The 27,681-nt window shown below is 40.0% G+C and overlaps 1 protein-coding gene across 1 annotated transcript in view; it reads right to left on the reverse strand.

The window, feature by feature from the left end:
* Nucleotides 1–7,716: 7,716 nt before the first annotated feature.
* Nucleotides 7,717–27,681, reverse strand: part of CC2D2B (coiled-coil and C2 domain containing 2B) — a 96,579-nt gene continuing 76,614 nt past the window's right edge. The window contains exons 27-35 of the mRNA XM_079900539.1: nucleotides 25,235–25,417; nucleotides 24,895–25,092; nucleotides 21,712–21,801; nucleotides 18,996–19,109; nucleotides 16,649–16,783; nucleotides 16,138–16,260; nucleotides 11,625–11,683; nucleotides 9,921–10,098; nucleotides 7,717–8,032 (exon numbers count right to left, since the gene is read on the reverse strand). Of these exons, the coding sequence (XP_079756665.1) occupies nucleotides 7,844–8,032; nucleotides 9,921–10,098; nucleotides 11,625–11,683; nucleotides 16,138–16,260; nucleotides 16,649–16,783; nucleotides 18,996–19,109; nucleotides 21,712–21,801; nucleotides 24,895–25,092; nucleotides 25,235–25,417 (1,269 nt within the window). The 3' untranslated portion in view covers nucleotides 7,717–7,843. The remainder of the gene's footprint in view (nucleotides 8,033–9,920; nucleotides 10,099–11,624; nucleotides 11,684–16,137; nucleotides 16,261–16,648; nucleotides 16,784–18,995; nucleotides 19,110–21,711; nucleotides 21,802–24,894; nucleotides 25,093–25,234; nucleotides 25,418–27,681) is intronic.

A 27,681-nucleotide genomic window follows, 5' to 3' on the forward strand; every position in this document is an offset into this window, starting at 1 on the left:
TAAAGAGTTCAAAATATTAGTAATAAGAACGCCAACTGAACTAGGGAAAAGAATAAAGAAACATACTGAGAATTTTAGCAAGGAACTAGAAATATAAAAAGAACCAATCAGAACTGAAGAATACAATAACTGAAATTAAAAAAACACACTAGGAATTAAGAGCAGACTAGGTGATACAGAAGAACACATAAGTGATCTGGAAAATAGAATAATGGAAATCACCAAATCAGAACAACAAAAAGAAAAACAAATTTTAAAAAAATGAGAGAAGTTTAAGGGACCTCTAAGACAGCATCAGGTGTATGAACACTTGCATCATAGGGTTCCCAGAAGGAGAAGAGAGAGAGTAAAGGGCCAAAAAGTATTTGATAAAATAATGGCTGAAAAAAATCCCAAACCTAAAGAAGGAAACAGATACCTAGGTCCAGGAAGCAGAGAGTCCCAAACAAGATGAACCCAAATAAACCCACACCAAGACATATAATAATTAAAATGGCAAAAGATAAAGAGACAATTCTAAAGGCAGCAAGAGAAAAACAAAGAGTCATACAAAAGGGAACTTCATAAGGCTATATCAGCTGGTTTTTCTGCAGAAACTTTGCAAGCCAGAAGGAAGTGGCATGATATATTTAAAGTCTTGAGAGGGAAAAACCTACAACTTAGGATACTCTACCCAGCAAAGTTATCGTTCAGAATTGAAGGAAAGAGAAAGAACTTCTCAGACAAGCAAAAACTAAAAGAGTTCATCAATCCTAAACTGACCCTAGAAGAAATATTAAAGGATCTTCTCTAAGTGGAAAAGAAAAGGCTACAACAAGAAGTAAGAAGTTATAGAAAAGGGAAAATCCCACTAGTAAAGGCTGTGGATCAACCACTTAAATAAGCTAGTATAAAGATTAAAAGACACAAATTGTAAAATCAACTATAAACACAATAAACAGTTTAGGGATAAACATGAAGATGTAAAATATGACATCAAAAACACAAAACAGGGGAGAGAGGAGTAAAAAAATGTAGATCTTTTAGAATATGTTTAAACTTAAATGAATACCAGTTTAAAACAAGTAGATACAGTTATAGGTCAACATATATAAATCCCATGGTAACTACAAATCAAAACCTACGATAGATACCCAAAAACTAGAGAGAAAGGAACACAAGCATACCACTAGAGAAACCACAAGGGAAGAAACTAAAAGAAAAGAATAGAGAAGAACTACAAAAACCACCAGAAACCAAGTAACAGAATGGTGGCAAGTACATGTCTATCCATCTGTCTATCTATCTGTCTATCTTCTTAATGATTTGTTTGCTAATATTTTCTTGAGGACCTTTGCATCTATCTTCAACAGAGACACTGGCCTGGAATTTTCTTTTTCTTTTTTTTAGTGTCTTTGTCTGATTTTGATATCAGGGTAATGGTGGCCTCATAGAATGACTTTGGGAGTTTCCCTCCTCTTCAATTTTTTGGGGATAGTTTGAGAAGTTTAAGTATTAGTTCTTCTTTATATGTGTTTAAAGGGTTGGAACTCTCAGCCCTATTCCCTGACTTCCAGGGAAAGGGGACAGGTTGGATATTGAGTTAATTACCAATGGCCAGTGATTTAATTAATCATGCATTGGTTCCAGCCCCCATCCTGAAGCTATCTAGGGGCCCACCAAGAGGTACCTTGTTAGCATGAACTCAGGTATATGCTTGAAAGGGGCTTATGAATATCAAAAGATACTTCTCTCACCCCCATCACTCAGGAAATTCCAAGGGTTTTAGAAGCTCTGTGTCAGAACTGAGACAAAGATCAAATATATATTTATTATATCATAATATCACACCTTCCTAATGTGGGTGGCCCTCATTCAATCAGCTGAAGGCCTGAATACAACAAAAAGGCAGACCTTCCTGTGAATGAGAAGGAACTCCTCCTGCCTGACTGCTTATGAGGTGGGGCACAGATCTTTATCAGCCTTCAAACTCAAAACAAAAACACTGACACTTTGAGGGTCTTGAGCCCCCTGGCTTTCAGACTGGAACTTACGCCATTGGCTCCCCTCAGTCTCTAGCTTGCTGACTGCAGATCTTGGGACTTCTCAGCCTTCATTATTGCATGAGACAATTCTTTATCTTAAAAAAAAAATATATATATATGGCATAAAGGCAGAAATGTAAAGAAACATATAAGGTGGATGGAAGCAACCTAAATATCTATCGGCAGACAAATGGTAAAGAAGGTGTGGTACATATATACAATGGAATACTACTCAGCCATAAAAAAGAACGAAATTGGGTCATTTGTAGAGATGTGGATGGACCTAGAGACTGTCATACGGAGTGAAGTAAGTCAGAAAGAGAAAAACAAATATAGTATGTTAATGCATATTTGTGGAATCTAGAAAAATGGTACAGATGAACCAGTTTGCAAGGCAGAAAGAGAGACACAGATGTAGAAAACAAACATATGGACACCAAGGGGGGAAAGGAGGGTGGGATGAATTGTGAGATTGGGACTAACATATATACACTAATACATATAAAATAGATAACTAATGAGAACCTGCTGCATAGCACAGGGTACTGCACTTTGCTGTACAGTAGAAACTAACACAACATTGTAAAACAACTATACCCCAATTAAAAAAAAAGAAAGGAAAAAGAAAAAAAAAAGAATATATAGATGTCTCTGTATAAGTGAATCAAGTTACTGTACACCCAAAAGAAACATAACATTGTAAATCAGCTATACTCCATTATAAAATTAAAATTTAAAAAATAAAAAGGAAAAAAAAACCTAAAACAAAAAAAGAAACATATAAGGTGGTAATAGCTCTACAATCCACTTAAAGTGGTAAAAAAAAAAATTCTAAGTAGACTGTGAAAAGTTAACTATGTATACTACAATCCTCAAAGAAACTTTAAAAAATATATACAAAAATGTATAGTAAAAAATATAATAGGGGCTTCCCTGGTGGCGCAGTGGTTGAGAGTCCTCCTGCCGATTCAGGGGACACAGGTTCGTGCCCCGGTCTGGGAGGATCCCACAAGCCGCGGAGCGGCTGGGCCAGTGAGCCATGGCCACTGAGCCTGCGCATCCGGAGCCTGTGCTCTGCAACGGGAGAGGCCACCACAGTGAGAGGCCCGCGTACCGCAAAAAATAAATAAATAAATAAAATAAAAATAATAATAATAGATATATTAAAATGAAATGCTAAGAAATGTTCAAATAACCTAATAATGTAGGAAAGAGAAAACAGTGGGACAAAAACAGATGGAACAAATGGAATACAAATAATAAAATGGTAGACCTAAGTCCAAACATAAATAATTGTATTAAGTGTAAACAGTCTAAATATTCCAATTAAAAAAGAAATTGTCAAAAGGTATTAAAAAAGAAAACATAACCCAACTATATGCTATCTACAAAAAACTCACTTCAAATATAATTATATAGATACATTAAAAATAAAAAGATGAGGGGCTTCCCTGGTGGCGCAGTGGTTGAGAGTCTGCCTGCCGATGCAGGGAACGCGGGTTCGTGCCCCGGTCCGGGAGGATCCCACGTGCCGCGGAGCGGCTGGGCCCGTGAGCCATGGCCGCTGGGCCTGTGCGTCCGGAGCCTGTGCTCCGCAGTGGGAGGGGCCGCAGCAATGAGAGGCCTGCGTACCGCAAAAAAATAAAATAAAATTAAATTAAATTAAAAATAAAAAGATGAAAATATATACACCAGGTAAACACTAATCCAAAGAAGGTGGAGTGGCTATATAAACATCAGCCAAAATAGAGTTCAGAGCAAAGAAAATTGCTAAGGATAAAGAGGAACATTGCACAATGATAAATGGGTTAATTCACCAAGAAGACATAAATTCTAAATCTGTGTGCATCTAACAGCAGAGTTTCAAAATACATGGAGCAAAAACTGATAGAACTAAAAGAAGAAATGGACAAACTCATAATTACAGTTGGCAACTTCAATTCTCCTCTCTCAGTAACTGATAGAACTAGTATACAGAAAAACAGCAAGGATACAGAAAAACTAAACAACACTTTGATCAACTGGATCAGAAGTTATTCTTATCGGTAGGAGAATGATGAATAAACTATAATAGATAATATTCACAACCAGGGCTGTCACATAATATACAACTCCAGGGGCCCTTGCACATAAATTGTGAGTTGTGTGGCACACAAGCTGCTTAAGTGCACGTAGTGGTCCTGCCCACACTTTAGAATAATATGGATGTTTTAAGAAGAATGAATTAGTTTACTTGGAGTATTTTCACTATTTTTGAAGGAGAAAAATAACATGCAGGAAAGCATACACAATGTGGTCCCATTTTTATAAAACAAACAGGAACATATGCATATATGTATATATGTATACATGAGAATGTTGGTAAGTGGAAGATACCTGTTGGTAAGGGGGTGGGTGGAGTGAATAATGTGGGTGGAGGAGGGGAGAATAGTAGGACAGGGACCCAAGCAGAAAAGGAAAAGAAAAAGAAAACCTGCACTTTAAAACATGATCATTTTTATGCACAAATAATAAGTCCCTCTAAAAATAATTTTAAAGTCTTCTCAAATATAAAAAAGGAAAAATACTACTTTATTCGGTTACCTAAAATCTTTCAATGATTGATTTGCTATTATACTTTAAATAAAATACAAACTCTTTACCATGACCTCTGCGATCTGGTCCTTGTCTACCTCTCCAACCTTATGTGCTACTACCCTTCCCTCTCCATATAAGTCTCTTTCTGGACTAGAGGCCTTTGTAATTGCAGTCTCCTCTGCCTGAAATGCTTTTGCCACAGGTCTCTGCATGACTGGCTTCCTCTCAACTGTGGAAGTCACAGATGCCTACCCAATAGCCATCCTCCCCTACTTCCTCACCAACAGAACCCTGATTTTACTGGGAGAGCAATATGTCCATTTAAAATACTTGATCTCTGGCCTCTCTTGTGGCTAGGAGTGATGCAATTCTGGCCAATGGAATGTAAGTAGAAGTTACTGGACACAGCCTCCCGGAAAGCCTTTTAAAAGAGCTAAACCAGAGGCCTTTTCTACCTCCTCCTTCCCTTTCTGCATTTTCTTGCCATGAAAATGACTGCGAGGCTACGTCCTCTGTGGTTCCCAGGTCAGCAGTCTCAATATCACCTGGGAACTTGTTATAAATGCAAATTATCAGGCCCCACCCCAGATCCCACTGAATCAGTAACTCTGAAGGTTAGGCCCAGCAATCTGTGTTTCAACAAAGTCTTCAGGTGACTCTTAGGCATGCTGAAGTTTGAGAGCCACTGAGAAAGAGGACAGAAGTCTCCTTAGAGATGGTGAAGAAGACGGATGAAGATTAGTACACTTCTGACATCACAGAGCTACTGCACTAGAGTTGGACTGCCTCCTTCACACTTGGCAGTTGTATAATCCCTATTTGGTTACGCTACTGTGATTAGGTTTCTGTTACATGCAACTGAATGCAATTCTATTTGATAAATCATCTTTTAAATCTCCGCTCAAACATTATCTCCGTGGAGAGGCCTTCCCTCACTACACTGCTTATATCCTCCATCCCCAATAAAGTCCTTCTCCATCATGCCAACCTTTTTGCTTCCTTTATAGCAGGAGTCCCCAGCCTCCCGTCAGCGGCCTGTTAGGAACCGGGCCGCCAAGCAGGAGGTGAGCGGTGGGCGAGTGAGCGAAGCTTCATCTGCCGCTCCCCGCTGCTCGCATTACCGCCTGAGCCATCCCACCCCACCCCCTCCACTCCCCCACCGCCGTCCGTGGAAAAATTGTCTTCCACAAAACCGGTCCCTGGTGCCAAAAAGGTTGAGGACCACTGCTTTATAGCACTCATCATATCCTGAAATGATCTCACTTACTTACTGTTTATTTGCTTCTGAGCTGTTTCCCTTGTAAGAATGTAAACTTCCCTTGTAAGAATGTCTTTTCACTACTGTCCTCCAGCACATATAAGGTGTCTGGTACATAATGGATGCTTTGTAATTATTTGTGGAACGATTCATAGAATTTTATAATTGCATGTTACATTTAATATCATGTATTTTTAAAACAGTAAAATGAAAACATTGGTTCATTATAGACAATCACAATTTTTAGGAAAAATTTTTAGTTGAGAAACACATACACATATTTAAAAATGCATATAATACAGAATACAATACACACGTGCCTATGAACACTTTCTACCTTACTCTCAAGTGGCCTATCAATTCTAAAACCACAAACGATTAGCAAAATAGCTATGTAAACATTCAGTGTGTCACAAAAATGAACTGCATGAATTCAGCATTTCTTTGGCAAACTTGTCTTTTCATAGATACAATTCTGTGCTACCCCAATCAGTGTGGGAGACTTGTTAATAACAAAACTTCCTATAGCACTTAAACACAAACATTCAAATAAAAACAAAAATTCTGATCATTTTTCTCATGCATGTCAGAGGACATATATAACTAGGTTTTAACCTTGCAGAGAAAGCATTCTCTTTACCCACATGCCCACTCTTTCTACTCTTCTAGTAATCTTGAGTTTGGTCCGAGACTAACACCCTGCAAATAAATGAGGTCTTCTCTGGCATCAACCTATGCAGGTATATTGGGGGAGGGGATACAGACTGAGGGTTCCCTGAGGATGAATTTGGGGTCTCTGCTCTCTGCTTGTGGGAGTGACTCAAGAAGCCCCAGTGCCACTACAGCAGGAGAAGTGAATTTCCTTTTTATGACTTTTACCTCATATAAAACTGCTCTCATCATATAAAACCTTTGGAAATCTGTATCTTTTGATTAAAAAAAATAAGTTGTTATGTAACATTTAAATAAACTGTATGAATACTCTTCTCAATGAAGCACAGAACAATCAAATACAAGAAAGTACAGTGTTTCCTACTTAGATACCTATCCACTCTTTCTTGAGGCCCTAGATGGGTCTCCTTGGGGGCACCGTTGTGAAAGAAAAGCAGCAGAAAAGTGCCAGAGGCAGAATGGGGGGCTGCTCATTAAGAAAAAAAGGAGCTCTGGGATTTGGTAAGACCATTTTCTCCCTTTGTCACAGAATCAGGAAAGCATTTAGGTAGTGTTTCCTGGGAGTCCCTTCCAAATACTTGGAGATGAAATGACTTCAGGTCAGTGGCATCTAAAGAGAAAATTTTTGAGAAGCCGCCAGAAGCGGTCCTCAACCCAACATGGCATATTTCCCTCTTATTCTTAACCAGTGAAATAATCTTTTATCTCACGAGAAGCAATGACCTTGGGTTTCTATTTGAATAACTTCTGCCTGGAATTCCATCAGAACCAGCATCAGATGTACTAGCCTCACTTCAGTAAAGACAACACTCTATAAGGTAAGGTTCTCACTCTTAACTGGTCAAGAGAGTTACCTGGGGAGCTTGTTTAAAATAAAGTAGGTTCTGGAGCTGTACTCCCAGAGATCCCCATTTAGTAGGTCCTGGGTGGGATGTGGGATTCTGCATTTTCAATAAGGCTTTCCAGGTGATTTTGATGGAGGTGGTGTGGGGCCCCCAATTTGAGTAACACTGATTCAGAGAGAAGTCAGAATTGCTTCTTTCCCAGAATAAGACCTACCGTAGACAGCGACCCAAGGCGCCAGACTTCCCAAAGTGTCCTCCCTGACGAGGTCTCCGGTGAGGAGGTCATTTATGCTTGTCCTCAAAGACTCAGGGAGTGAGTCTTGTGCCCAACTCTATAAGTGAACCAAAAATTGGGCTCACACCTGTCTGGATTTGAGGATAAATAGGAAAATCCCAAGTACTAGAAAAGTTTGGCTTCTGGTTGGAGGGGGGCTATGTACAATCTTTCCCTTTTCCCTTATTCCTTTTCACTGATACCGCGCTAATGAAGCCAAATAGACCCAAACAGATAATATGTTGTTTGGGTAGGGGTGAATATACACAGCTAGAGCAAATTCTGTCTGAGGAAATTCAGAGGAATGAATTCCAGTTTGATACACAGCATCAATAACTGACTGTACATCAGTGTATGGCATCTGGATAGGAAATCCTGCGACCTAGACAAATGGCAGAATAACACGTCAAACCACATTACGGTCACGTAGGTGATGGAGAATTACTGGATGCAAAGAGATTACAGAAGCCTCAAAGAAATGGAAGTCATAAAATAATAATAATAGTTATCATTTTGTGGGTGCTTACTATGTTCTAGGCACAATGCTAAATACTTCACATACATATTTAATCCTCAAACAACCCTATGAGGTAGGCTTTGTTATAATCCCCACTTTACAGAGAGAGGAGCAGAACCGGGTCTGTCTAATGCCAGAGGCTGCACACTTAGCATTCCACACATTTGCACCCTTTCTGGAATCGCAAACTGCCAGCAAGGAAACCTTGATCCTATAAGTGACAGATTTAAGGGAGCACTTTGGAAGAATTTATTTAACATTGATTCAGTTTATATTTATTGATAACCATATGACAGAATTAAGGGGTACGGAACATGGTCCCATGTAAAATTTTCTATTTAAGAATATACAAAGGACAGTCATTAGCTTCTTTCAAGACTTAGTTTGCTTACTTCAGGAGGCTTTTCCTGATCTTTAAATCTGTTGATGTGCTCTTCTCTTGTGGTTGCATAGGACACTGTCCTTTCCTAGCTTATTTAATAAAATATACTGCAATTACTCGTTTTCTGGTCCATTTCTCAAACTAGCCCACAGTCTCTGTGAATGCTCAAGATTGTATCTGTCTTGTTTACTGTCATAACCCCAAGTGTCTAGCACAATGGCTGCCACATAGGATACAAATAATAGTTAACATTTACTAAGTGCTGGGTGCTATGGTTAAGCAGCTCACTTAATCCTCACCACAACCACAAAGCAGGTAACTCTTTTTATCCCTGTTTATCTTGAGCCGTGGGGTAGAAGGTATAGAGAAGTTAGGCAATCTGGTCAAAGTTAATGAGTGGTTGAGCCAGGATTTGAACCCAAGCTGCAGGATTCGGTCTAGGTTCATGAATGTGTGTTACTAAATAGCAGATAATTTTACAAAGGAATTCCAAGTTTTAAACCTTGGCTTATACTTAACTATGCTTTGCTTATCTCTTTACCCCCTAATTCTATTAAAAAGAAAGCAAAACAAAACAACTTCCTCCCTATTCATGAATGAATAGTGCCTGCAGATCCCTCCCTGGCAGCCTGAGTATAAACTCCCAACAGATTCCTTCCTTTCTTCTCTTAGAGGGTTTCCCGAGGAGACATCTTCTAGTCTACGGGATAGTAGGGGGAAGGAATATCACTCTTGAGAGGCTGGGACTTCCAAAAAACCACTGGAACAATTCATAGGGAAAAGGAGGTGAGAGGATTCCATAACTAAGGATATCATAGGGGAAGAAAAGAAGGACCCTAACAATACACCAGATGCCCACCATGTCTGATTATGGACTTAACTGAGTTTGAAGTGCCTTTCTACCATCCATGATGATGTCAAATGTGCTGGTGAATATATGAGAGGAGGTCAGAAGTCCAGGCTGGATGTATAAAGTTGAGAATAATTTGCATGTAGAAGATATTAAAGCTTGCCTTAGTCCTCTTGCCCAGAAGCAAGGACATGGAATCCATTCTATTACTGTACCATCTAGAAATCATGTTTTAGTTTCTTAGTTGCAAGTGGTTTCCTTTTGGGTATCTCTTTCCAAAGTTTGTGGTTTATACATTAAAAAACTGATTCCAAGAAAATGTCATGCAATCTGGTCATGGTACTAGTTACTCACTACATTTGAAATTTCTCAGTCTATAAGTAAATGCATTTTAATGCCATAGCATGTATCACCTAAGATCAAGATAAAAGGCATTTCAGGGATACTTAAGATTAGTATCATCTGGCAATTAATAACATAGATAAAACAAATGACATTAATGCATTAAATCATATACAAACCCAATAAAATTGTAGCAGTCTTTCAAATTCACTCTCTTCTTCAGATGAAACAACGTTTCCGGTGCCAAGCTCTAACTTAGGAAGGATTTGTCTTAAAATGAAAGTACATTGTCTATTCCAACGTGTTGGCTGTTTAGGTCGCCATTCCATTATTTTATATTTCAGAGTTCTTTCAATCCTAAGGTAAGAATGCAAAGATTATTTTATGATAAATTACAACTCATTTAAATAAATGTGGAAAAAGTTTTGTCACTTTTTCTCAAGTATGAGAATGATACTTTTTTGATTTAGGAGAAAACCAGACCTCTATGGCTAGGGATATCTGCCTACTGGGTGTGATTTGCCTACCATCTGATTACTGGGTTGGCATTCCTATTCTCCAAGACCCTCCTTTGACATAAGACATTGTGTTTCCAAGAAATGCCTTTATAAAAATTCAGATATCTTGTCTGGGATAATGTTAGCAGGAATGGGGTAACTGGACCAGTTAATTCAGCAAGCAGCATTGGGAGGAAATGAAGCACTGGACTGGTCAGTATGATGAGCAGTTTCCCTACCAGAACGTATGCTCCACGAGGGCAGGGAGTTTTGCCTACCTATGCCGCCTCTAAAACAGTGCCTGCTGAGAAACTGTTTCGGGGAGGGGAGAAAGTGGAGCACAGTGTGAGTTGGTTGATGGAAGCTTCTCCTCTGGGCAGAATCGTTGTGTGCTCCGGAAGAAGCTGGTGGGCCTCTCCTCTAGCTGAGTCCATAAAGTGACTAAGCGGTTTCGAGTTTGCAGAGAGTCATAGTCACGGCTATACGCCAGAATCACCTGTAGGACTTTATCAAAATATTTCACTATCTTCCAGATAGTGATTCAACAGGTCTGGTCTTGACCTCTGGCACCTATATTTTAAAATAGTTCTAGAAGCAATTTCTGATGAAAACCAGAAGTTGGGGACCATTTTCCTAGTGCTTTTATTCCTTTTTTGTTAAGAGTTGGGGAAGAAGGAGGGGAATAAGAGGTGAGAGTTGTGTGCTAGTGAGAAAAGGGAGTGGCAAAATGCTTTTTGTCATATTCTGTTTCAATTAGTTGGTAGCGGCTTACATGCCAGCCTGCTGTGTCAGCATGAGTCACTGGAGGTAGTCAGATCTAGAAGGTTCTGACACATCTGGAGTAGGAGTGAGGTCTGCTGCAAGGCTGTGACCCTTTGGGCTTGACTCAACCACTCCTCCGGACGTGTGTGTGTGTGTGTGTGTGTGTGTGTGTGTGTGTGTGTGTGGTGGGGGGAGGGGGAGGGTGCCTACGAGGGACAGTACTGATGTTGCTGCCACCCAGCTTGGCTCTTTTTACCACACACCAGGTTGTGGGCCATTTACCTTCCTGTCCTTTCAAGAAGTGTTAGCTACTGCATTATTATTACTATACGGCTCAACAGGTGTCTGTGTTGAGAACTTCCTAACGGCAGCCCACGGTGTTTTCCAGATGCAACCATATTTAACTTGGCATGTGTTTTCAAGAAGCACCCTGGATAGCGGAGGGGTGACTTTTGATGCACCAAGAGACAGATGACTCAGTGGAACGATTATAATCTGCATTTCATGCTCCTGTTGCTGAATCTAATGGGTATTTTGAGAGCCTGGGTTAGAGGACTGAAGGGTGGCTGAATGAGAGATTAGAGAGAAAACATGATACTCATAATATATAAATAGAGATCATACCTGTTCTTTAGATCTTCCACCATGCTTTTATTAGTATCAGAATAAATTATTTCTTCAGGCTGAAATACAGAAAACTGAAAGTTAGAAAAGATTCTAGGGAGACCATCTTTACGTCAGTAGGCCCTTGGAGTGCTGATTATAATGAGGGTGAACCTGAACCAGTCTCATGTGGCAAAAGCACTCCATGGTAGAGGCACAAAGGTAACACAGGTCACAGTGTTCCCTTTGATGTTAATACTACCTCACCAGGGCATGGGAGGGAGAATGGATTTACAAAAGATATTTTTCATGACAGAAGAAGACAGATCTGCTATCCCCATCTGTTTATTCAAACAAGCATTGGACATGTTTATTGATTCTACCAGATAATCTTGGAAGTTGCACTGGTATCTTCCACTTATTAACTGTGACCTTGGTGAAGTCACTTAACCTCTGTGAGTCTCAGTTACCACGTCTTTTAAAGAGGGACAATAACAGTACCTACTTCCCTGGGATCATGCAAAGATTTTAAAATCAAGTAATACATGTAAAGCCTGGCACATATTGTTCAACAAAGATCAGATACTATTGTTATTATTACTCTTGTAACATGGGGTATCATCTTCCTTCTTTGATTATTTGTTCCTTTCAGCAGGCGGGAGTCAGGGCTCTGTGTTTGCATGTGCGCATGTGCACACACTCGCACATACACGCAGAGTCCATTTCAATCTCCCCGTCGCCAAGCCTTTGCCCCGGGCACCCCAGCAACAGCAGAGAGCAATGCTCTACCATGTTTCCCCATGTTGCCCCCTGAGCAGGATTTTCTGGGAGGAGGAGAGGACTTCTCCAACCCCCTCCCCACTACCTAACCCGTTCCTCCCCTCCCTGCAGGGCTCATATAGACAAGAGTGAGGGGTTGGGTTTAGGCGGTTTTTACTTAGGATATTTCTGAGCTGAGAAATAGAGGAGCTATAGAGACACGGACAGATGTTTCCCCCTCATGAGTGGAATGAGGGTTGTACGAAAAGAAGGAAACATTTGCTAGGCCTCTAGGTCTTGGAAAATTTCGGGAGTGATTTGAGGGGGCTCAGTCTGTCAGCTGATGATCTAAGCCAGTGGCTCCCAAAACGTGGCCCCCAGACCAGCAACCTCAGACCCAGTGATTCAGAAACTCTGAGGGTAAGGCCCAGCAATCCATTTTTCCACAAGCCCTCCAGAAGGTTCTGATGCCTGCCGTGGCTGGATAACCACTAGATTAGAGCATAGGCTCAAGCACAGTGACTTTCCCCACAGTGAACACGGCAGGAGATGAGAGATACTGGAGAAAGGGAAGCATAAACTGCAGCATCACCTTACAGGGGCCACCAACTATCACAGTCAGGACAGGTAAACTGAAGTCCCTGATTGCTGTCACCAACCACTGTCTGCCCCTCCAAAACAATCCCCCGCACCCCTATCCTGGCAACTCTTAGGGATTAGCTAGGCCACTTTCAGGCCTGAAAAAGAGGCCTGGGTTATGTTGACTTGATAAGTTTATGGAGTGTTAGTCTATTTTCTTTTCAGGCAAAGGCCCCTTTCAGGGAATTCATATCCTTTAAAACTTTGAGAGGATTTCCCTGTTAACTCCATCTCTGAATACCCATATTCTCATCATACACACTCAAATTTGTGTTCTCCATTGCGATTAAGAAAAAAAACGACAACAGTGCTCACCACAGATAGTGGTTTATTCCTGTATGTGTGCGACAAGGCAGAAGATCAAGGGCCATTAACCCACAGGAAAGAAATCAGTAGGGATACAAGTCAAATGCAACTATGAGTTTTATATTTATATATTCAACTTGACAAAGGCTTTAGTGGCTTTTAAAAATACACTTTTGATGATGGCAGCCCTTGCCTTGGTGATGTTGGCTTCTGACTGTCCTCGGCTCACTCCTTGGCAGCAGCCAGGCTGGCCTTTCAGCTCCTCGACAGACATCCGCTTGCCACTGCAGGTCTTCATGCCTGCTGTCCCTGCTCTGTGCTGGGACCATACTCCTCCTTAACTTCCATCTAGACCAGCTCCTGCTCACCCTTCTTCACTCTGCTAGTCATCACTTTTTTCCCCAGGAAGCCCCTGCAACTCCCCTTCACCTCAGGCCTCCTGCTGAGTGCTCCCCAAAGCACATTCATTTCTTCTATAGTAGCATTTATCGCTCTGTACAGCAAGTGCTCATTTCCTTCTGTTTCCTCCTCTAGAACACAAGCTCCAAGAGCACTGAGACATGTCTTTTTCCTTGGGGTACCTATACCTAAAACAGTGCTGGCCTGCTGCAGCACTCAATACACATTACCTGAATTAATAAGAGAATGAGTAACAGAAACAAAAAACCTCAACTCTAAATATATCATTCTCCCCCCTAGGAGGCAGCAATACTTTGGTCACAACTTTGGGATGGGAAAAGCAAGCAAGGTCTGTGGATGCCATAAATGTGGTTTGCTCAAGGGAGATAAGCACATTTCCCCTTCCTTATAAGGACTTTACAAACATCTGCAAGGAGAATGCTCAGAAGGATGCACAAGAAGCTACCAACAGTGGCTATTTCTTAGAAAGTGCGAAAAAGATGTTGAAGAGGAGAGAAACTCTTCACTTTTTACACTTTGATACTGTTTGATTTTTCTCCCCACAACCACCATTCCTTCTTTTTGATATTATGAACTATGTCAAACATTCTCAGATAAAGCACTGAGAATAATGTAGTGAACATCCACCCAACATACATACCACCAAGCTACATCTAATCGTTGCATTCCTCCATACTTGTTTTAGGTTTTTTTTAAAGATGTAAAACATTACAGACAGATTTGAAGTACTCTGTATACTGCTCCCTGATATCATTCTTTTTTTTTTTCCTCTTTCCAAAGGTAAACTTTACCCTAAATTTGGTGTTTATCATTCCCATGCAAGCTTTTACACTATCACTATATATCTCTATATACGTAAACAACATATATTTTTCAAACTTCGTATAAGTGTGTCATTTCACATCTTCCTTACTTTGCTTAACATTACATTCTTTATATTCATTCATGCTGATAACAGTGGCTCTAGGTCAGTAGTTCTCAACCTTGGCTGCATGTGGGATCACGTGGGGAGCTTTAAGTAATACCAATGCGGGGGCTCTTCCCTCAGACGTTCTGATACAATGCACGTACATCCAAGTTAAGAACTACAGTAAAGTAGTTTCATATATTCTTTTTTTACTGCTGTATAGAATATTTTATAGTAGGAGTATTCATAACTCATGTGCCCATTTTCTGGTTGATGAATTGTTTCCTTTTATTTATTTATTTATTTATTGCTATCTCAAGCAATTCAGTAATGACCTTCGTGTACTTGTCTCCCTGTGCGTGTATCTCTAGGGTATATACTTAGAAGATGAACTGGTGGATCAGAGGCTGGGTTTCTTCAGCTTTACCAACCTTACCATATTGCTTTCTAAAGTGTTTATAGCAATTCACACTCCCACCATTTCTCTGCCTCTTTGCCAATACTAGATGTGATCACACTTTTTAAAAAGTTTGGCCAATCTTCTACATGTGAAATAGTGTTTTATTGTTTTAAATTGCATTTCCCTCGTTATAAGTGACGTTGAGCCCTAGAGTTTCTGCTTCTGTGAATTGTCTTCTTCCTATTTTTCCATTGTCCTTTTTCTCATCCCCCCTCTCTTTCTTCCTCTGGGTCATAGCTCCTAGTTTTTGAATTTTGCAATTGCCTGCACGCTGCCATACCATGGCTCTCAATCCAGAAACAGCTGTCGAAATGGAATTTGGGTGCCTTCCCAAAGCAGTAGTGAGTACATCATAGATCCCCTGGACAAGCCATCTGGTGATTAGGTTGGTTCCTGATTCTCAGCTCTGTACTTTGGTCTCTTGCCTCCTGAGCCCCAGGCAGTGCGTCTGCTGCTTTTCTTTCCCATCTTCTCTCAAGAGTAGCAAAGTAGGGGAGCCGCAACACAGTCCCTGGCTTCAAAAAGTGAGACTGGCTCTGGTTCTCTGGATTTCATGAAGCATTTTCAGACCTTGGTGCCGTCCTCTTTGGGCCCCACTCACTGCTAGTGTTTCTGTCCTGCTTCTATTCCATGAGATAACTATCATGGTTGGGAGCCCAGATAAGCCTTCTGTTTTTCAATTTTTATACTTTATCATTGTTATGGATATGTAGTAGAAGGGCTAGGTCCAAGTAAGAACTTATTACACCATCTTGACATTATTTTTTATGTTTCATGATGAACATTTAAAAATTTTTATTTTAAAACCTAAATTCACAATTAAGATGATACCTTCTTCTCAATTCCTCTTTTCTGCAAGTAGAGAAAAAGGATCACAATAGCCCAAACTCAGGCTGGAGGGCAGAGAAAACTAGGTTTTATTAATACTGCCAAATAATTCAATAAGCAATCAGCTGTATAAACATAACAAGAGCTGTCACAATTCCTAAGATTAGAACCAATGGTAACTTTCATAGAGACACACCTGGAAAAGTATAATTTACCTGTATGCTTTGTGCTTTCGTCCCTTGATAATTCTTTGGAAGCAACTGTTTCCAGAAACTTTCCTTTGAATAGTCAAAATATACAGCCCCTGGTGAATTATTTTGCTGAATGTTAAACCAGACCTATTAATACATCAACATAAAATCAGTAGAGGCCCACAGGAGTACGAAGCCCATAGTAGGTTAGGACGGAGCAAAATTTTACAGTCCTACTCCCCAGTGAAGTGGCAGAATCCAAGGATGGTTCTGAGGCAGGAGGTACAGAGATTCCAGGGGTGTGTGCGCACCAGACTGCTCGCTGGTTCTCAACCTCGGAGGCACTGCAGAATCACGTTAAGGAGCCTTGGGGATAAAAGATTCCCCTGGCCTTACACCCCAGGGCTTCTAACTGAACATCTATAGCTTCTTCAAAGTTCCCACATGATTCTAATGTATGGTCAGTGTACAGAACCACAGGTTTAACTCTTGAGGTGATAACTCAAGATCCCGCCGCCCCCCGCCATATACTTACATTTTCACCATCAAACAAACAATCTACACTTTGTAAGGGACAAAATGGGTCAAACTGCTTATGACATTGCCCAGTTAATGGATTCCAAAGCAAATATTCATCAGTTTCTGGCGTTAATACATAAGCCACGTGCCCCTGTGCGAAGAAAGAGTTAAAGGCATTTTTGGTGGATGATTGATTTCACTCATTTTCGTATGTGGAAATTATACTGTAAGCATGTGATATCTCTGATTTTTTAATAGATAATATTGCCAGTTACCTTGGTTATTCTTTATTCCTGTATTATTTATTTATTTGCCTTGCCGCACAGCTTGCGGGATCTCAGTTCCCTGACCAGGGATTGAACCTGGGCCACGGCAGTGACAGCCCCAAATCCTAGCCACTAGACCACAAGGGAACTCCCTGCTATCTCTGATTTTTAAAAGCCTTTTTTAGGACCTTTACAATTTTTTTGAAAAGGATAAAACCAAAGCAACTGAAATCCTCAGGCCCAGGCTAGCATGAGGATTCAAATGAGAACTTTTGAGCTAGTGCTGCCACGTATGGTCCTGAAGGGTGTACCCTCATAGCAATAAAATATGTTGTTCTAACAAAATCAGTATATTATGACCAATTCCCAGTAGCCAGTACTAAAGGGTTTGGAGGTAGGGGCGCTTTTGTGTGATTCACACGAAGGTGCTACATGGATTAGCCCTGCTTTATGTGGAACATACTTGGAGACCAAGGGTGAACACCGTGCAGAGTTAGGGAATGGAATTTTGCCTAAGGCTCTGAAAAGCCAAGTGAAGTTGAAAAGCCATAAAATTAATTTTGTGAGCAAGATACAGAGTTAGAGGCCAGAGAGAAATTACACAGGAAAGCACCTGAGGAATAAAAGTAGTCATTATGTGATTATTTCGCTCTGCACATACTTTTGAAGTATAAACCTTTCTTATTTAGCAAAGAATAAAAATGTCAGGTAACAATGATAATGACTATCTAACATTTATTGAGTACCCCAGCTACTGTACTCAGCACTCACTAATTTTCTCACATGAATTCCAGATTCTGTGAGGCAGGGATGATGGTCATGCCCATCTTTCACATGAAGCTTGTCTAGGGTAACAGTAAATGGAATGACTCCTTTTCGGGGAGGAGATAAATGAGGCTCAGAGAAATAAGGCTGAGATCGTACAGTTAGTAAACGTCATTTCTGGGTTTTAAAATCCTCTTATGACTTCCAAATCTATACTCTTTTTTTTGCGGTACGCGGGCCTCTCCTGTTGAGGAGCAACAGGCTCCGGACGCGCAGGCTCAGCCGCCATGGCTCACGGGCCCAGCCGCTCCGCGGCATGTGGGATCTTCCCACACGGGGGCACGAACCCGTGTGCCCTGCATTGGCAGGCGGACTCTCAACCCCTGCGCCACCAGGGAAGCCCCAGGGAAACCCCAAACCTGTACTCTTAACACTGTGCTGTGTAGCCTGGTTTCCCTAACTCCAAAGCTCTTGCTCTTTATCACTGTGCTCATCTTTACAGTAAAGAGGCTTCACCTCAACCAGTAGTAGAGGTGAAAGGCACAGATGAGTGCTGCCACCCAGTGTTTACTCAGAGGTAAAACTGTAAAAATGTTTGTTGAAATATTGTTGGCTGTTTACTGCCATCTAGTGGCACTCAAAACTACAGCGGGGGATCATATGGGGAAATTAAGGGAATATAGAGAAATAAATGATCATGACAAGAACAAGACTGGACGTTTTTGACACTTATCAAAATATTCATAGTAGAAATAGAAACATCCAAAAGAAGACAGCTTTCTGGAGGTTTGAATGCAAGTGTATATAAGTTGTAAAAATTTCAGGTAGGTTAACATAAATTTCTGGCCCACTTCTTACACGATTAAAAATTGAGCAGTGTAAAACAGGAAGAAGTACTTCTTAAGGATCTTAAAATATAGTGTTAGGGACACATAAAGATGATGGTGGTGATGATGGTTAACAACCACTATAACTACTACTGTAACTATTACTACATCACCTACCACCACCATTTTATTGAGCATTTTCCACATAAACCAGGTGCTGTCCCCAGTGCTATTTACTATGTAATTTAATATTTTTAGTAGCTCCATGAAGTAGCACTCTTATTTGTACTACTTTACGAAGAAGAAAAACAAAAGGAAGTCATTCTTTACATTGTAGAAATTTTGATGAACGAACATTATCCTCCTAAGTAAATAATTGTTCGCCTAGGAAATTTCCTAATTAGCTTGTGAAAAGAAGGAAACTTGGGGTTGAAGTCTTTTAAACTTGCAGCTAAAAGCTAATTAGTTTTGCTTACACTATTTAAATATTAAGTCCAACACTTACTTCCAACATCGAGGTTCCTAGGAGGACCGAAGCTTTCTTTCCAAAATACAGGAAGAAATTACAGAGAAGTATGGCATGCTCCTCCTTATTTCCAATAGCCAAACTGATGCAGCGCTGAGGCAAAACAAAAGCAACAAGGACACAAAAAAGGAGGGGAGGAGAGAAAGCTGAGTAATGCAAGCATTCAACAGATTTAGAGTCCCTCCAAACCCTCACGCACACATCCTTGCCAGGTCACTAAGATGACTGCAAAGCCGAAAGCTCCAGCACCCTTTGCCTGTGAAAACACTAGGTCATTAGAAAGAGAGAACATTAACTTGGAACATAAGGATCACCTTTATCATGGGATAATTAATGTGGATACTGTGTAAGTGACCCAATAATTTTATCCTCCAAAATGGGGCATTTTTGTTTGAGACAAATACCCTGGGAAAACAGGGATATCTTGGCTGATATTTTAAGGAACTTCACCTGATGGGAAATCACATAGTGTTTTTGGAGGAAGGGATCCTTTGGTCAATGGAGCTACACTGTGTCCTGTACCCACATAGTGCTCTCAACTGAAAGAGAGGAAGAGATCTGAGTTGGAGCCCAATCAGAAAGAGTAATGGAAACTTCTTTAATTGAAAGAGCTGAACAGTTGGGCTGGGTGTAATCACATACAGGGTGCCTAGTAAAGCAGTGGTGGCAGGAGAGAAAAAGCACAGCAGAGGTGGCAGACCAGTGGTCTGTAACCTAGTTCTAGTTGAGAGGTGTGTTTCGTTTGGCCCCGAAATGCTTTTAAAAGTTGGAAGATCTCATATAAAACTCTGGATTTCTGGCTTGAAAAATCAAAGGATCTAACAAAATGTATAGGCCCAAATGTTCATATGGCAATGATGTGCTATTGCTGAGTAGCGGCTGCACCATTTAGACTGCACGTGTGCTTCCATTTCATTAGTCCCACAGAAAGGGCTGTGGTGGTCAGGGAGCTTGGGGAGGGGGCGCTCAGGAGCCCTTGGAGTGACTATTTACCAGTCTGGAAGCATTTCAATGTTTTAACAACTGATATGGCCACATCAGTACACACCGGCTGAATGTGATGGTGAGGGATGGAGGCTAGGGAGGATGGTAACGTGGCTCTTCTGAAAGGTGTGTGTGAACAGGAGAATGAAGAGCAGATTATGAGCAGTCTTCAACGTCAGGCCAAGGAGGTTCCCCTGACTGGATTTCATAAGAGAAGGAGGGAATGGATGAGAGTAGGTAACTAACATACTGCGTTCCAGGTGCCTATCCTTTCAAAACCCCTGTATGCCAAAGATGAGGAAACTGAGGTCCAAAGAAGCTAAATAACTTATCTTAGGTCACACAGCTATCAGATGGTTGACGTAGGATTTGAACCAAGGTTTGGTTGACTCCAAGACTGTATGTTGGGTAGGAGAAATAACTCTTGTCTTGTGACAAACTAATTAGTCATTCACTCATGGGTATCCCAAGTCCAAACAGTTCATGTCAATGGGAAGACATTGGCCAAGAGGAAGCCTATGACTGTGGTAACCTGTGGATTATGGGTATTGTTTGGATTGGAGGGCACTCGGGAGCACTAGTATTTGCCTGAATGGTTATTTTGTGGTTATTTTTAGCTACTTTAGAGGCTATCTTTCAATGTTCTGCAGGATCATAATACCCCTGGACACATTCTGATTAGTTTGAAGAGTCTAAGAAGAATCTAGAGTTAACTGACTCCTCTTTGAGTTTTACCAGATTTGAATCACTGGATCCCGAAACAAACCACGTGCTTGTATCTCCCTTACTCCCACTTAGCAGAAGGCAGGGTAGCTGACCTATTAAGTTAGTCCTGTGCCCGCTAAGTCCATTTCAGCTAAAAAAATCTAACCTCTAAAACATTCTAGATAAGTGCCAGGACTATCAGTTCCAGATGGAGAGTGTCCTTCTCTTAGGCTCCCATCAGGCTGGTATTTTCCATTAAAAATATTGAATACTTGCTAAATTTAAAGTACGTACAAGTGACGAATATAAAAATAAATAAGAATCAAATCTTCCTTATCATTCAAGGAGATTAAACTTGGGATGTATATGTACAGTGTGTGGGTATAGGGCCAGTATATAAGCAATTAAATATAATTTAAGGTGGAATGGAAAATGTGCTCTAATTAGGGCTGCCACACTTGTGGAGGGGGGCGGGGAATAGGATGCCTAGTTCAATTTGAATTTCAGATAAACAAGTAGTCTTTTAGTATAAATATGTCCCAAATATTGCATGGAGCCTGTATTTTACTTGGAAATCAGACTAAAGACAATTTTAATCCAAGTGCCAAGGAAGAGCACTGCTATACAAGCTCTTCATTCAGATGTGGGAAAACTGGGGAAAGCTTCTGGGAAGTGGTGGTATTTCTGCTAGACTTCAGGGTCTGACCACCTCTATAGTGAACAAGCCATATTTCTCTCTGGAGAATGTCATAATATTGTACTCCTGGAATTCCCGTTGAATCTCAATATTATGAGCTACTTAAAATGTTGAATAAGAATTTTGGTCTTTAAGAATTATTTTTACGGATCGTTATAGAGCTGAAAATGATGTATTAAATTATCAATTACCTTCAAATTGCACGAAGCAAATTACTACATAAGTGCATAATATTTTTTAAAAGTTTTCTTTAAAAGAAAAGCAAGTAAGAAATGCTATACATTTAAATTATAAAATGTAATTTGTTACCTCTGATGTCATCCATATATCAAAACCATCATTTTCATCCAGTGTATCAGGCATAATAGGAATCAAAGATACAAAGCGAGCAACGAGGTCCTAAAATAATATTAACTAACAGTTATTGAGAGCATACTATATGCCTATCACCAAGCACAGTGCTTTACATGCACTGTCATCACATTTAGTGTATCCTACAAGCCTATGAAGTACACACTATTATTAATTTTATTTTACAAAAGAAGAAACAAGCTTAGAGTGCTAAGATAACTTGCTCAGGGTCACACACGAACACAATTTATGGGTCTCTGGGAATAAGCCCAAGTTAGCGTGACTTCAGAGCATGCATGTTAACCATTATATTTCATTGTAATAAGTAAAAAATTTAAACACGATACATTACATGTATACTTTAAAGTATAACTGTTTAAAAAATGAAAAAAGATGAAGAATAGCAAAAGTTTGATTTACTTTTAGGTTCAAAATCTAGCAGAAATATTTTTATTAATAAAAACTAGTTATAAGTTGCTGCAGCAAGAAGTCATTGGTGCAGCCGACTTTTTCCAACAACAGATCTATTGTGGATTGTTCCCCCTATAGGGCTGGAGATAAGGACTCGGACTAGAGTAGGAAAGAAGAAAGGAGTACAAATAAACAATGAGCTAACACAGAAAGTTCACCAACATTTTCACTGATTTACAATAGCTACCATTTATGCACTATTATGACTTCCTACACTGGTCACGTTTCTGACTTCATGCAATTATAAAAAGGCAAAGATTGTCCTTGAAAGAAATCTGAGAGCATTATTATCTCCTTGGACTTTCGGTGTCAGGAAACAGGCAAGAAGAAACACGTAATGGAAAAGCAGAGTGTAGCAAATGGTGATCTAAACTAGGACTTTTGATTTTAGCTTAAAGAATCCAGGTAAGAGCTTTATACTGGGAAATAATATAAATTTTCTGAGGAGAGTCAATTGACTCGATCAAGCCTGAATAAATAAAAGATATAAATGATTTTTCATAGATGCCCTTTAATCAAAGCTTCTTTTTTCTTTTTTTTTTTATGAAAATAAAATCTTTATTTTCAGTTATTACCCACCAATAAGAGAAAGTTCACAGTTTTAGCTCTTGACACAAAGTGAACTAGGAGGCAAATTTACATCCATCAGGTACAACTAATGGACTAACTTTTAAAATCCAGGCTATCTTGAAAGCTTGCAACATACCAGATATTGCTGTGTATTTTCTAGTGACAGAACGCCAGCAATGGCTGACAATGACTTGTGAAGTGTTTTTAATAGCAGTGTTTTTTAATATGTTGCTAGAAATCAGGAGGTTTATAACACATTCATGTCCAGAAATGGGTTAAGATACTTTAAAGTCTAAACACAATATGTATGAGTGTGTTTAGGAGTATGTATGTTGCAGTCTCAAGAGGGGTCAGTAGTCCATATGGACTAAATTAATACTTGCCTCTGGGTAGCAGGTATGTTTGTAAATATAAAATTATGTTAAACATTAGCACCAGTGCAGAACATGCTCAGCATCATAAGATCCAAAACACCAGCACAAGTTTATCCATCATTAAAAAAACCCAATTACCTCCTTCCTAAAATGTCAAACTAGTAGGTAACTAGATTAATAAATCTAATCCCAATGAATGACTCTTGTACTGTACAATTTCTCTTTTAGAAGTAAAGGGGAGAACTAATCAGCCAAACAGACATGTTATGATTTAAAGTCTTAAATCATAAAGTATTTTTAAAACTGGATATTACCATACATAGATAGAAAATTACTAATAATAGTGACAAAAAAGAGCTTTAAAACTGTAAATAAAACCCCTTTCCTGTTTATCAATAAATGTTGCAGAAGACTTAAAAAACAAAAGATCCTAGAAAGCCTGTTTATTGATTATTCTCTCCATGTATGTTTTAGTAAGTGGTGATGCTCTTGATCAAGAAATCCATTATTAAACTAATTTTCTAATGGAGGAAGAGGTAAAAGATACTTATCACCTTCTGTGGAATCTATCAACTTAAGACCAAAATTAATAACAATATAGGAACTTCAGAAACAGTCAATTTGTCGTTTGTATTTCATGGATGGTGCTGCTGTTCCAACCTATAAAGTAAAGGTGTCTGCAAAGCTTATTTTTTTCTTCAACGGGAGACTAGATCTCTGATTTCACATTTTCGTTTCTCAAAGTGGAAGAAGCTACATTCTCTTCTGAGTCTATAATGAATACAGGTACATGTCTCTTTTGTCAGCTGGTAAATAACAGATATGCATAAAGCCACATAAGGATGGGGTGGGAAGTGTTTATGTTGGCGGTTTACAGAGCAAAACGTAACATAGTGGGACTTCCCTGGTGGCACAGTGGTTAAAGAATCTGCCTGCCAATGCAGGGGACACGGGTTTGATCCTTGGTCCGGGAAGATTCCACATGCTGCAGAACAACTAAGCCCGTGCACCACAACTACTGAGCCCACGTGCTGCAACTACTGAAGCCCGCGCTCCTAGAGGCCGTGCTCTGCAACAAGAGAAGCCACCGCAATGAGAAGCCCACACACCACAACGAAGAGTAGCCCCCGCTCGCCGCAACTAGAGAAAGCCTGTGTGCAGTAATGAAGACCCGAGGCAGCCAAAAATAAATAAAACAAAAAAACATAGTTTCTTCACTCCCACATACAACAAGAAGCAATCCTTAGAGGGCACAACTCCTTTAGAAACATAACTTTTAATCTTGCCTGGAAGTCAAAGGAATTTTTCTGTGTCATTTTTCAAAGTTTGACAGAAAAGTTGTGAAGCTGATATGGTCACGTGAACTGGTGTGGCAACAGTGACTCTCTAGTACAAGTGGCAGAAGTGAAGGGCATCAGGAAGAAATGTTTTCTCCCATCTGGTGCTCAAGAGGACACATTGCAACATAGATGGTTTCTCTCTCAGGAAACTGTCTCTGAAGGTAAAGTAATTTTAATAAGAAAGTTATACTCAAAGTTAATAATAAAAAGTAAACAAGTTAAAATAAATATAAATTTGGAGTGATCAAAATGTTCTAAAATTTACTGTGGTGATGGTGGCACAACTCCGTGTATAAAGTAAAAGCTATTGAATTATATGCTTTGGAAGGGCAAATTGTATGGTATACGAATATCACAATAAAGCTACTAAAATAAATATAACTTACAAGTGTTGCATTAGAATCATGAAGAAATATATCCAGGAGTTGTTGAGGTGGATTCAATGCCTTGATGTATCTTGTTACTAAGATCTGTATCCCTTCATCATTAAAAACAGTAGTTGTGATTCTTCGTTCAGGAAATAATGCCTTACAATTTTTTTTAAAAATCTGTGCTCTCTCCAAAACATCTATTTGACCTGAAAACTAGAATCGAGTTGAAAACATTTCAACATTGTACTATATTGTCTCCACAGGAAAACATCAAGAACCAACATTCATTTTTGTCAGCTTTGAAATTAACACTTCTTTGATAGTATATATGAAAATAATTCAGTGTAAAACCTACCTTGTTTAGTTCTGGATTACAGATGGCATATGATATTTGAGGTTCAATAGTAGCAAAAATATTTAAGAAGGTACATTCTTTTAAATTCTGTCCATTATAATCTTCTTTAGGAGACACGTAAGTCTCACTCCAAGTATACCCAAGCAAAACTGGTGGAATATTTACTTGAAATGTTCCACTAATCTGAAAGAGTATATCAGTATAATGGATTCTGCATGATGAAAATAAACATCAGTCAAATATAGTATAGCTCAGTTCAGTCTTCTCCATTGCAGGAAACAGGCTTGCATGGGTTCATGCTGATTCTACTAATAGGTACTTGCACAAGGATGGTAAGGTTATCCATGATGATTTGTTCACAGGCAACCTTGACACCCTGGGTCCCTGTCTAATATGTAGTACGTGGAGAAGGCAGAAGTAAGAAAGGGATGAGACAATGAAGCAAGTTAATGGACCAGAGTGATAAAAGCTCTTAGAAGATCTAATTTAAGCTCAGAGAAAATGCTAAAAGACCATGATACATTTTGCATTGGGTCTGGAAAGAGGAAAAAAAATGTAACAGCAGGAAGGATGACCCAAAGTCCACTGGAGGAGGGATCTTATGTGTGTGTGTGTGTGTGTGTGTGTGTGTGTGTGTGTGTGTGCATGTTTGGGAGGAGATAATTTACAATAATAATTAATAATAATACTAATATAACTAATAGTTATTGAGCACTTACTATGTACAAGGCATTCTGCCAAGTGCTTGATATAGATCATATTATTCAATAAGGTAGACACCGCTCTTATCTCCATTTTATAGATAAGGAAACTGGGGCTCAGAGCATGTAAGTAATTTGTGCGAGATCACAAAACTAATGAGTAGTAGAGCCGGGATTACAACCCAGGTTGGTCCACCTTTTTTTTTGCGGTACGCAGGCCTCTCACTGTTGTGGCCTCTCCCGCTGCGGAGCCTGTGCTCCGGACGCGCAGGCTCAGCGGCCATGGCTCACGAGCCCAGCTGCTCCGCGGCATGTGGGATCTTCCCAGACTGGGACACGAACCCATGTCCCCTGCATCGGCAGGCAGACTCTCAACCACTGCGCCACCAGGGAAGCCCGGTTGATCCCCCTTTAAAGCTCACATTCTTAACTACTTCTCTATCCTAGCATCTGGCCTGAGACTGAGAAATACCTGCAGGGATTTACAAACATAGGAAGCCCTATACCTCCAACAATTTAAAATCTCCGTTGCTCTTTATTTGCAGCACTTGTATTTTCAACGTGCTCCCTCATGACATCCTGTGATTGCATAATACGCAGACGTTTCTATTCTCCTCCATTCTCTTCTCCTTTCTTACCAACAGTTTTAGGTGGTAACATGACAGCCATGTAGTGACCAAGTCACATAAGTAAAATGCAAGAAGTCTGAGAGGTTTTCTGGGGAAGTGTCTGTTTTCCTGATACAGGCACTGCCCCTTCTTGCTTCACCCCACCTCCTGTCTGCAGCATGAATATGAGGCTGCAGGTGCAATTATGAGGATGAAAGTCACATGATAAGGAGAATAGAACAGAAAGACAGAAGTAGCTTGGATCCTTGATGATATTCTTGAGCAGATGCACTGGCATCTAGACTTCTTTTTTGTGAGATAAATAGACCTCTTACAACAGCCACTGTCAGGTTTTCTGTTGCATATCACTGAATACAGTACTAACTGATAGACACATAAATCCTTCTGAGTCAAATGACTTTGTGTGCTTGATAAATGCATCTTTAGGGACTTGATTAAAAGTTATCTCCTCTGTAAATATTCCCCTGACCTTTCATGCTCCTCCTCATTCTCCTCTCACCTACCCCGAACCCCTCTGAACACCCCCTTGCTTCCCCCTCCAAACCAGGAAGGGTAGGGTACTCCTTACTCAGTGTTCTCATAGTACCAACCTCATGCCCCTATCAAAGCCCTACAGCATTACCATGTCGTACTGAAATGGTTTTCTTCTATAGACAGTGAACTCCTTGAGGTAGAAAATTCATTGCTGAATCATCTGTAACTGGCATATCTCTGTAAGTTACAGGGCCCCAGATGAAATCTAGAATGGGGTTTTTATATTTTGCTGGCCATGTAGGCATTTTCTTGCTGCAAAACCCAACAGCAGAGCCCTCTGGGGGTACCACAGACACAGATGCTAATCATCAGTCTCACCATTATCAATAAACAGTGTTTGAGGAGCTGAAACTCCTGGAACCCATGGTTACAAAGCAATGTCATTAATCAGAATATTTATGAATCTGGTCTTACAAAACTATTATGAGCAAATATGAATGTAAGATCTAAGGCTACCTGTCCTTTTCTTCATCAACAAACACTCTAAAAATACATGAAATAAATTTGTGGGTGTCTCCTATTCCAGAGACAGCTAAAACCTTCAAATACTCCAACACCCATGGGGCAGTTGAATACAGGATCA

This window comes from Stenella coeruleoalba (assembly GCF_951394435.1).
Source record: "Stenella coeruleoalba genome assembly, chromosome: 16".
NCBI classification, from domain to species: domain Eukaryota; kingdom Metazoa; phylum Chordata; class Mammalia; order Artiodactyla; family Delphinidae; genus Stenella; species Stenella coeruleoalba.